General features: G+C 35.6%; 2 protein-coding genes across 2 annotated transcripts; both read left to right on the top strand.

Moving 5' to 3' along the window:
• The first annotated feature begins 16 nt into the window (after positions 1-16).
• LOC106107256 lies at positions 17-6,791 on the top strand. Its single transcript, XM_013288030.1, has 5 exons — positions 17-490; positions 2,596-4,031; positions 4,719-4,923; positions 5,217-5,392; positions 5,837-6,791. Exons 1-5 carry the CDS (start codon positions 367-369, stop codon positions 6,716-6,718), a joined length of 2,823 nt encoding a protein of 940 aa, XP_013143484.1. The 5' UTR covers positions 17-366; the 3' UTR covers positions 6,719-6,791.
• A 76-nt stretch (positions 6,792-6,867) lies between these two features.
• Positions 6,868-11,515, top strand: LOC106107255. The gene is made up of 5 exons (XM_013288029.1): positions 6,868-8,114; positions 8,356-9,794; positions 9,868-10,072; positions 10,239-10,414; positions 10,626-11,515. The coding sequence occupies exons 1-5, from the start codon at positions 7,988-7,990 to the stop codon at positions 11,508-11,510; spliced, it is 2,832 nt and encodes a 943-aa protein (XP_013143483.1). The 5' UTR covers positions 6,868-7,987; the 3' UTR covers positions 11,511-11,515.
• The last annotated feature ends 503 nt before the right edge of the window (positions 11,516-12,018 follow it).

Genomic DNA, 12,018 nt, shown 5'->3' with positions numbered 1-12,018 from the left:
AGGTAAACACAGTGGTAGTACATACTTACCTTCAAGGATTATTTTGTTGTATGTTTGACGAAACTAATTTTGTTAGTTCTTGACGAAAAAATATTTTTTTTCCTCGTGACTAGATCGTTTGTCTGAACGCAAGTAATAAAACTTTTAAATATAATTAAGGAAATTTATAACGTTTGATGTGCTAGACACTGAACAGAAACCAAAAATATTGTTTATTTCAATCACTTGCTGATTGCTGAATGCTCATCATTTATACTACGATATAATTCCAACTAAGTGATAAATATTGTGCAAGTTAATAAACATGATGCTTTGATTTATTAACAGTATATATTTTAGTTATTTTGTGAACTCCCATCAGTAAATATGGAAAATGCTCAGATACAAAGTAAAGTTAAACTTTTGTTTGAAAAAATTCTTAAACCACACTATGTTATGGATAATTATTATGCAGACAACTTATTTATCAAAATAAACAACACGGATCCAGGTTAGTAAAGAATTTTATAATAAAATAATAGTGTAAGGAAAAAAGATTGAGGTTACTTTAGAGTAACTATTCGGAGATAAGAGTTTCCTTATCTTATGAATAACTTGAGTTTCTTATTACTATTATATTAAACATAAATATACCTCTTATTTCACAAATTATGCTTTTGCCTGTGCTTTTAATCATTTGTCAATATTTACTAGATGACATAGTGTTTATTGAATTTGGTACTTCAACTCTGATTTGAAATCCAGACTTAGTTACCACTCAATAGATTAGGTGGACAACTGAATGGTTAATAACTGATTTTTTTTTATTTAATAAATGTACTATTAAACAATGATTCTAATGTTATAAATTCGAAATTACATATCTAACAATCATCTTGTACATTATAATGTTATGTTTTTTGAGTTTGTATCCTAAATGGCTGAACAGATTCCATGAAATTTGGTACAGATGTAGAGGATACATGTCCAGAAGATCACATAGGTTATTCATTTTGTTTTGTTTGATCCTACGCAGATGGAGTTGGGGGAAAAAGCTAGTGTTGTAATATTTTTACATTCAATACATATATTGATGACTCTGTAAAATATTTATTTAATTAATAAATGTTCAGTTAAGATTAAATTAATAGGAAAAATACAGAATTTCAGTAGAGTGTTGTATAAAAGATAGACCGATATGGAGGAATTTACTGGACCAGGCCTAGGCCACCCGCAGCTGTAGTGCCTCTGGTGTGTGTGTGTGTGTGTTGTATGAAATGAAAGATTAATTATTTTACGGCTTACATCATACTTTTTGGTGACAACACTGACCAGTTTCAGACCCTGCGGGGGTTCTTCAGGGTGAGAGTTAATGATGTTGTATTGTGCTCCCTTCTAAATGAAAGATGTTTAATTTTAGCTAAATCTATAGGATAATGCCATCAATGCCCTTGTCCTAATAGAGAGTCGGCTTATTCTGTACTGCTCTTCCATACATCTATAGAGATGATATGATAGGTTCATATCAAAATTCACGCCCTTACACACAACCTCTTTCAAACAATCCATATATACTTTACATGACAATGTAAACTTAAATTATGCTCTGCATTTTATTCAAAAGTCAAGTTTATTAAGATAACACTATAAACTTGACCATTAAATAAAATTCTCTAACACATCAGTAAATACTCCTTGACTGATGTGTTAGAAAAAGTTAATTTTGTTGCATTTGATATTTCAAATGTTTATTTCTTTTATTAATGGAAACAATTACGGAAGTATATTATCAGTTTCGTGTAAATAAAAGAATAGATTAAGTAGTTGATAATGAATTAGTATGATTATAAAATTTTTATATGCTGTGGCATCATTAAATGAACTGTGGGTATACAATTTGCTTGTCTAGATTACAAGTTTATTGACAGCTGACTCATTCTACCAATACAAACCAAAGTTTAAGAATGATGCAGCGAAAATTGCCAGTCATAGTAAAGCTTGGCTGGTTTTTTGCTGAGTCAAAGTGTTGCCCAATTAAAGTTTTTGTGTATCATTAAGGATATATTTGTTTGTGTAGTTAGGGCTGTTTTTATGAGTTTTTTGTTTGATATTTCATTTTCATACTTCGTCACACTTCATACTCACATTATAAATTTAGATGGATGGATGGATGTTCGTTGGAGTTTGTAGCCTAAATGGCGGAGCGGATTTCGATAAAATTTGGTTTATGTGTATTTCACAGTCTGGGAGAACACATAATCATTTTTTGTTTTTTTTTTTTAAAATAATTTTAAAGTTAAACATGATTGCTGAATAAGGGTTATCGCATATTGCTCTACTCCTCGGCCAACCATTACCGCCCCGTCTTGCAATTGTCTCGGGTATTACTCACTGTCGCAACCGCGACGCCATCGATTGAGCGGGATAAAGATATAAATTTGTTAGCAAAAGTTTATGTCCCTCTCGCTTGCACATACAATGTATCTCAATATTGTAATATCCGGCTGGATCAGCGACGTCGAATCGGCGGCGGGAGAGGAATGGCGGAATGTGCGTTAACCTTAATTCATACTTCCGTAGCTTGCGATGCTTACGTTCACTTTTTTATTGTTACAGATGTCACTTACTTCAAATCTCTACCTTTCTTGCCACAGTTGCTTATAGACGCTTTAGATGGATGGGAAACATATGACAACACGGTCAAGGTTTTTCTCATACGGCTACTTGCGGTCGTGTGCGAAAGAGAGGTCAGCTTCGGGAAGGTATTTTCTAACAAATGCCGAATGTTCACACAAGCGTTCAAACAAATTGATGGTCCCACCATGAATTCTAGTTTAAGGGTAGCTTACATGGACTTGGCGTTGTCTCTCCTCAACCATAGCTCTGGAGTAATGTGGCTATACGATAGCGATGTCTGGAGGCATATTTTAGTTCTGTGCAATGATAAAAGAACTGTATTCGTCGTTCGAAAAATGTACAAATTCGCATCCAAATTAATGTGGGAGTTAAATAATTTGGGTAATATTACCAGAATCAAAACTGTACTAGAATTCATAATGAAACCAGTAATAGATACAGATTACTTGTCAATTAATTTAATGACGAGTGAGAATGAGGAAGAAATCAGCAAGACGCTGGAGCCTATGCTCCAAATGTTGCTGTCGATCATCACTAACGGGGAAGAGTTGAGAAAAGGAAGTAGCATCTTGATTGAATACGTAATAAAAGATTCGAATATAATAACACATTGTTACGTTCTGTTGGACAAGATAAGAAGAGAAGACATGTCGCTCCTAATAACTAAAATACTGTTCGCAGTAGGCGTGGCGAGAATTTTACACTCGCAACCAATTGTGGTCAATGATCTATACGAAAGGGAACACTTTGTAGAGCTAGGGGCCACTTATTTGAATATTATTCAGTTTCTGATACACAGGCGATCTCCGACTTTGGTGTTCGATTTCTGCAACGCGTGCAGCGTGATTTGGACAACGGCATGGGAGGGCAAGGCACCTGCGATGTTTGAGGCGGATGGAAAGAAGTTCGAGCTGCACAACCAAATAGTGGCTATGATCCTTGTTCCGTCTCTGGTATACGCAAATCTCGGTAAGCCGATGTCCTCGAGTTTCACCGATGAGAGAGTAGATGAGTTCTTGGTGAAACTTCTTAATTATATGTGCTATCATACCGCTAGAGCAGCGTACGCTCTGAGAGACCTCACACTACAGCTTGATGTACTGTCGATTACATTACAAAGCGTCAAAAGATTGAGCTGTTGGAAGAATCGTTTCACGAATGAGCAGGCTAATTTAGTTTTCCAAGCGTTGTTCTTCGTACTGAAACAGTACGACCCTGTCGACGACGACGGGGAGATAAAGAACGAAATCTCGTACGAAGACAGTGGGGATAAAGTCCTTGTGATGACATACGTACTGGATAGTTTACTGTCATTAGTGAAAACGTACAATATCAACTGGCACGAAAGCTTCGAAGTTCTGTGTTTGTACAATTTAGTATACCATATCTTAAAAAGGCCAAATTTGACTTGTAAGGTGAGTTAAACATAGTTTTAATGACTTTTTTAAAATTAAATTATTTAGAATGCAGTGTATACAAAGACAAATGTGAAAAATTCGATGGATGAATTTTTCTTACTGCGTATGTTGAAAACGGCTCAACGGATCTCGTTGAAATTTGGAATAGATTTAAAACATAGTCTAGAAAAACATTAAGGCTAGTGATTAAGTTTTTTTAAAATACAGGATTAACGGAATCTGGTGCGATAGCTAGTTTTAACTATAAAAATGGGATTTGTATTCGATTCCCGAATAGAGGCGTGTAGCCCGCTCTCTAATCATGTTTTATCAGGACACGTATATATCTAACTTTGGACAAATAATTTCTTTATGGTATGAATAACATATTTTGTGTAATCAGTGGATATTTAGCTTAAATCACATACTATTATGGCAGTCTATCCAGTTGTTGCCATCTTTTATTTCTTTTTTAAATACAGCGTAAAATATTTGCATTCTCAACATCCGGCAACAGTCTGGCTAACGTTGCATCTTCTTATTCAACTTCGGTAGCGGAAAAGTTTTTATCTGTGATGGATAGATTTGGCCATCAAATAGTTAGCACTGAATATAGTAACCAACTCTTGTAATGAAATTGAAAGGTTAATATATAACTTAAGACTTAATACAATTGGATCACAACTTGAAATTAAAACCTTGCAGTTCGTAGTGACCGCATTGAATGTGATCACAGTAACTATAAAGAAGTTCCTGCCGCCGAACCTATCGTTGCTGATGGATTCTATGCCAGGCTCCGCGATGCACGAGCTGGGCAAACTGATCTACATGAAGCTGCATGACTTCCACTGGGAGGTTAGGGACTCCGCCCTAGAATTGCTGCTTGTCTGCACTGAGATATCTTTTATAAGTACGTTTTTGTTGCATTTATTTTGAAATTCAAGACGATACTAGCTTTTGGCACTGATTGTTCCACAAAAATAATGTAAAATATGATTTTTAGTAATGCCACGTATTCTGTTTCCGAAAGATATTCTGTCAGATTTCCTCCTATAAGACAATGGTATCTTTCCGTGCTATTTCAAAGCATTTTTTGTCTAAGAAACTTAAAGCCGTCTGCGGAAATTAACATTTTTATGACAAAGTTAAATTATACCAATGAGTTTAAGAAGATTATAACGCGCTTTTATTTTTAAATTCTAGAATTCCCACCCATACAAAAGCAAATCCTGTCAAACAATTTATTGACGGTCGCGGTGACGATAGCACTCAACGACCACGAGTTCTATGTGCGCGCGTCAGCTCTCAAGTGCATCGGCGCTGCGACTAAAGTCTGCCCCATCTGGAGCGACCTCAAGACAAACTTCTCTAATATACAGGTATATAGTTGAACACCTTTTATTACCACTGTCTTGTTCTTCAATGCTTTCATATCGTAATTTGAATGTTTATTCAGATTAAGTGTATTTCTAAATTTTAACCACAAGGCACACGTAAAAAGTAATTCGCATTTTGCATTTTGAATGTGCATACTAAAGGAAAGGGACATAAATCCCCTTTTTCTTCTTGTTCCTTACTGTAAGAAAAGGATGGGAAGGGTTATTGCATTTGATGGTGAAAGAGACACATAGGAAGGGAATATCTTTATATTTGACCTCGCCTTCGTCAATTAAGAACATGCAAAGTATCAGAAATGGCGTATGTGTTTGCAGTGGTTGTTTCGCTATTTCGGCGAATTGTGCTGAATGTTGGTTTGCCACATTATGATACAAAAAATATTGTTTTGGTTAACACATTATAACTGTCATTTATTTTATTTACAGCATATGATGCTATCAATAATGGTGGAGAATCCTGAAGGCATCGTGAGGAAGGAAGCTTGTAACGTCTTCTGTGAAATCTATCATAATTTAAGAGTAACGCCGGCATTCAAGCAAGTGCTATACGAATGTATGCTTTGCACAGCGCTTAACGATTTCCACTGGGAGGTGCAGTTAAGTGCTCTCAGGTTCTGGAAGATTGTGATACAACACCAGTTAAATGCTCAAGGCATGTTAGACGGAACATTCCCACCGGTAACTTTCTCCAAGGATTCACGTAAAATTGTCACATTGAATGAAAAGGAAATACAGAAAAGGCTACAGAAAACTCTAGAAGAACTAGCTTCAATAGGTTGCTTGACTGTGCTGGTGAAACTTTTACAAGACGAATCAGAAGTGGATATTATGGAAGCGGCGCTTTCAATATCAATGGAGCTTTATGGTGTTTTAGAAAAATACAAAGTACCTGAAACTCTTCAATCTGGTGATTGTGAAATGGTGAACGTTGAAGAAACGGATCGTCCGATTAAATTAACAGATTATAGTAATATGAATTCAGGTACAAATGATGCGACGAATGCAGATAATGTTATAGAAGGAATTGTGAACGCAGATGACATAAACTTGCTAGCCATGATGTATGAAAGACAAATGAAGTTGCAGAATGAAGAAACGTCAGTTAACGAACCACAACCTAAACCGAAACTACTTAAATTCGCCTCACCGCATTTGTTCGTAACGTTCTTGAAAAGCAAAGATTTTAAAGCGGTTATTGAACAAAAGAAGAAATGGCGAGAAGGTATCAAGAGTTTATCATCTCTTTTAGACGATGTCCTTGGAATTTACGAGATCAATGAAGATATCAACTCTTTAGACTGTTATTGATGTTTTGAAAGTTATCTACAAATGTTGTGGAATGTTCTGTATGAACAATAAACTGTTAAATATAATTAAGACATTATGGCATTTTATTTTTATATTGTTTTTTAAAAACTAGAAAACTTGCAGGTAATAGGATGTTTCACCACGATTTAAAAATCTGTAATCTTTCATTTTTAACGGACTTCCCAAAAGGAGTTTTTCAATTCGTCTGTATGTTTTTTTACGTACAGTCCTACTCCTCGAGAAATCTTGGTATTTCTGGGAATGTAGAGATATGCAAGTTATATAACGTATATTTAAACTAGCACTACCTTTCGGATAAAAAAAGAATTATCAAAATCGGTCCACTAGCGGCAGAGTTATTTAACACACATAAAAAAAACATACAGACAAATTGAGTACTTCTTTTGGGAAGTCGGTCAAAACACACCTTACAATCTTATAGTTCCTAAAGCGCCTGATAATCGATCAAATAAGTAGATTATATTCAATCTGCTAGGTTTTATGCGTATTTCAAATTTGACGAATATCTTGATCATACAAAAGGACCAACAATATCCAGAGATGTTTTAAAACACGCTGATAACCAGACATAAATTGGCCAGTCGTTTGATTAATTGTAAAATAAACATCAAACAAGTACATGTTAGTAATCTATTATTTACTGTCCTTGAAGATTCCGGCCGCGTCCCGCGCGGACACCTCACTCTTGCGACGATCAGTTCAACTCCATACGTGTTATGTGATAATTTGTTAAATATTTGATGGAGAGTTAGTTTTGGTGTTTATGTGACGTCATATTTTAGTGTATATTGTGACGATTTAATTTGTTGCGTAATGTATTGTCTTTGCGTTGTTAACTCTTAAATCGACGTAACAACTTATCGTGCTTTGAAAGCTGATTGGTCATATTTTCTAAAAATCACGATTGTGACTTGTATAAATTGTAGCAAGTAATGTTAACGAAGTAGCACAGATTATAATAAAATTAATTTAATGAAATTTTTCTTGATGCGCAATCATTCTCATCTCGCAGTTCGTTAAAATTAAATTGAAGTTAGAAATAATTTGGCGATTAATGTACGTGATTTTGTAATCATAAATAATTTAAATTTAAAACGTGAATGTAATTATTTACAAATGTATATGGACTCTGAATTGGTTATCTGTTGAACTGTGTGATAACAGTTAATCTGGTAATGATAAGGCGCACATTGGATGTGATTCAAACAAAATGTGTAATCGTAGACTACGTAAATTATAAATGAAAAAATGTCTATGATCAATAAGAAAAAGAAACTTGTGCTGTTCTTCGCGAAGATATTCGAAGATGAATTCGAACTGAACACATATTACGCGGAAAAGATATTAAAGTATCTTCAAGAAACTCCAGTAAGCGGTATGTTAATTTCCGTGTATATTCCATGTTAGAGTACTTTTGTATTTAACTAAGGCTTTTTGTTTTTTATATCGTCTAAAGGTTGCTTCCGTAACTGCATTGCAAGTATGTAGTTTGAATCTATAGTGTCTAATCATAGAGTTAAAATTTCAATGGTTTGCTACCTTGCTGTTTTTATAAATGTGTGAACTTAGTTTTTTTTTAGTGTGCCAAAGCTTTAATGTTAATCTTACTTTTTTAGGTTTTGAAAACAAGCTATTAGAATCGACATTTTTCTCTGAAATTTTATTAAAAACGTACAATGGCTGCGAAGTGAAAACAAACTCAGTGAAAATATTCGTCGCTAAAATTGTGTCGATTATTTACAAAAATGAACTTCAATTCAGTAAGTTAATAGGCTTGTTGAGTTTTCATCGTTTCCTGCAGTACATGTGCCGTTACAATTCACAATGCGCGAAGTACTCGGACCTTTTGTTTGCGAGCATAAACCTGGTGACGTCACCGATAGCTCACTACTCGGGCGTCACCTGGCTGGTGGAGAACAAGATGTGGCACCACGTACTGTGCTGCTGCACGTACACCCGCCCGCCGCACGTCGCCCGCGCCGCATACAACTTCATCGCGGAACTCCTCTGGAAATTGATCGAATTCGAAGATGATGATGTCTTAGCTGAAATTATCGAGTACATAATAAAACCGGTGAGGCACAACCAGTACCACATTACGAATGATATAAAAGACGGCGAAGAACAGTTTGTTTACGCGCCCATGATGTCCTCTTTAAACGCAATGTTGGTCGTGCTAGGGAGCACTGATGATCAGCTATCGAAAAGTTACAAGATAGCGCCGATCCTAATGCAGCAGCTTAACTTCGATACGCATCTTCAAGTCATATTAGACGTTACCAGAGATCCCAGTTTGGCTATAATACTATGCGAGGTGCTGTTCAAACTGTACTTCAATGCTGTTTTGGAAGCGTACCATCGGAAGAAGAAAACCGAGAGTGAAATTATGAACGAGATCACTTCGATATACAATAACGTGCTGCAAAAGCTGATCGAAAAGCAAATGTCGGAAGCCGTCGCAGATTTCGTTGTGAAGTGCAATTTATTCTTGGCTAAATTGGGCGCGAAAAACCGAAGGTCTTTCGAAAGAGATGGAAAGAAATTCGAATTTCAAAATCAGTTTGTGTTGCACTTGGTAGTTCCCATGTGGACGTATCATTCATTATATTGCGGTAGCGAAGCTAAACTCATCGAAATAGACAACTATTCTTTTAAACTGACGAACGTAACGGCGGAGCATATTACTCAATCGGCGGAGTTCTTTCAAAGAGTCGTGCAAAATAACGCCGCCTATGTTAAACAGGTTACAATATACACTGTTAAAAATCTTTTTCAATTTCGAGGGCAATTAAACAAAGCGACAGCTGGTATACTGTACCAGGGATTGTACTACGTTTTGCAAACATTCATAATGTCAGATGACGTGGGTAATCATTTGATTCTAACTGAAACTCCGCTGCGATCTCCTGATGACATCAGATTATTGCGTCTGGTGCTCGATGCAATAAAAATGCTCTTAAAAGAGCATCACATTAATTGGTACGAGACCTTAGAGATTATATGTCTTCAAGTAACACTGTTGAATTTGATAAAGCTAAAAGTTATGTGTGCAAAGGTTAGTGATATAAATATTTAGATTTATGATCCATCGACTGTGAGAATGATATGATAAATATAGTATGTTTCAGGGTTTGGTACAGACAATAGACTTGATTAACTTGAGCGTGCGGAACTTCCTATCCCCGGACATGAGGCTACTGGTGGAGAGTGACAGTGGCAGCTCTCTGAGTGAGATCGGCGTGATGACCAAGGAGTATATGCAGCATCCGGACTGGGAGGTCCGCGAGTCAGCACTCAGCCTGCTGCTCAGCTGTGCCGATGTGTCCTTTGTCAGTATGTACATCTTATTAAAAAAAAAATCAATTAAAAAGTTGCCCTAAGATTTCAGACTTGAATGTGTAATTGGAAAGTACCCAGTATTAAATACATTAAATACTTATTCAATTTTTGATATATTTTAGAATATTTTTCACATGAATCAACATTTTGACAATTTTAGAGTACGTACCGCTACAGAAAGTGATATCCTCCAACCACCTCATGCTGTTAGCGGCAACGAGTGCGTTAAGCGATTCTGAGCCTTACGCGCAGGCCACCGCACTGCAGTGCCTCGCCGCCGCAGCCAAGATCGACAAGATATGGTCAGATGTCAAGAACGTGCATCCTAATTTATACGTAAGTATCTATTATATTAAAGCACTAATTAAAATATTGTCATTCTCTTCGTTTCCTTTGACAAAACCGAGACTGAGAAATATGACATATTTTGCTTTTAACACTCGTAACTTTGTCTTACCCCTCTTCTTCGTGTACAAGCTTATACTTACGTCAACGCTAGTATATTCTGGTTTCTTAAATTAGCTAATATCCGTTGTTATTTTACCAGGGACAATTGATTACTTTAGCACAAAGAAATCAAGAAGACTTAGTACGACAAGAGGCAACAAACGTGTTGACTGAAATTTTCTTGCACCAAATTATTACATGCGAATTTAAAAACAGTTTGTTCCGCGTTATGGCGAAAGTTGCGCTGAACGATTTGCACTGGGAGGTGCAGTTAGCTGCCCTCAACTTCTGGCGGCACGCGATCAAGCAACAATGTCTCGACCGTGGCATGATGGACGGCAAGTTCCCAACCGTAACATTTTCAAAAGAGAAGAGAAAAATTATAGTCTTTAATGACAAGGAAATAAAACAACAACTCGACAATATAATGAATGATCTGTCTGCTATCGGTTGCTTAAATGTTTTAGATAAATGCTTAGATGTAGAACAAAATGTAGCTGTGATAGAAGAGGCATATAAGATTGTAACAGAACTGAAAGTGGTTTTAGATAATTATAAGTTTGTTCCGACAGAAACAACTACACCTAAACAGGATTTGATCGAAAGTAAAATAGCGATAGATTTAGATTTGGATACAGATATGGAATTAGGTAGCGAACTATTTCCATCACACGGAGGGATGTTCGATTTACGAGAACTAATCATTGACGAAATAACAAACACTTCACAAAGCGATCTCATTATGGATATTCTCAACAAAAGACCGCGAGAAGATAAACAACTATCAGATATAGACGAAAGCGTACAGATCCCGATACAACCGTATGTGTTTTTACAAAAAGTCAATTCGACTAATTATCAGGCGATTATAAATAGTAAGAAAGGATGGCGTCCAGATGAAACAAGTCTAGAAGAATTAATTGATGAAATATTGAATAACGAAAGTGCAATACAAATGAATACCATAGATATGTGTGATGTTTAGTTGTAATTAAATATTTTATATCATAAGTAACTAAGTATTTTTATTACCTACTAGCTTTCGTCCGCGACTGCCTCTACATAAAATTATTAAAACAACAAAAAGCGACAATAAGAAGCCTATGTGTTCTACCACGCTATCAAATACTTCAAATTTCATCAAAATCCGTTCAGCTGTTTAGGCTACGAACTCTAACAAACATTCATCCATCTAAACTTATGCATGTATAACATTAGTATTATTTATTAAAAATACATTTGATAATGTAATCCAACTCTTTCAAATAAACTTGAGGCTTTAGTAATGTCAGGTTTAAGATCGCAATTTATTTTAGTAGTCAAAACATTTACATTAATGTGTATGGAATAATAATGAATTTATTCACACATAAAATTACTTAAAAATGAAGTAATGTTTTTTCAAAGAGCCACAGTAAATTTATAGCTGATTTTTTTTAGCTAGTCACACATTAAAAACGGACTCAAAGTCTTCTCTTAAACTTCTCAGACTT

This window comes from Papilio polytes, unplaced genomic scaffold (genome assembly GCF_000836215.1).
Source record: "Papilio polytes unplaced genomic scaffold, Ppol_1.0 DF822067.1, whole genome shotgun sequence".
Classification (NCBI taxonomy): domain Eukaryota; kingdom Metazoa; phylum Arthropoda; class Insecta; order Lepidoptera; family Papilionidae; genus Papilio; species Papilio polytes.
This window is presented reverse-complemented; position numbering and strand designations above follow the sequence as displayed.

Excerpts from the sequence above, each read along its gene's own strand:
- LOC106107255 (XM_013288029.1), top strand. The coding sequence starts at position 7,988 with ATGTCTATGATCAATAAGAAAAAGAAACTTGTGCTGTTCTTCGCGAAG. Across the intron at positions 8,115-8,355 it reads TCAAGAAACTCCAGTAAGCG|GTTTTGAAAACAAGCTATTA; the intron begins GTATGTTAATTT and ends TTACTTTTTTAG. Across the intron at positions 10,073-10,238 it reads TGCCGATGTGTCCTTTGTCA|AGTACGTACCGCTACAGAAA; the intron begins GTATGTACATCT and ends TGACAATTTTAG.
- LOC106107256 (XM_013288030.1), top strand. The coding sequence starts at position 367 with ATGGAAAATGCTCAGATACAAAGTAAAGTTAAACTTTTGTTTGAAAAA. Across the intron at positions 4,032-4,718 it reads GGCCAAATTTGACTTGTAAG|TTCGTAGTGACCGCATTGAA; the intron begins GTGAGTTAAACA and ends AAAACCTTGCAG. Across the intron at positions 5,393-5,836 it reads CAAACTTCTCTAATATACAG|CATATGATGCTATCAATAAT; the intron begins GTATATAGTTGA and ends TTTTATTTACAG.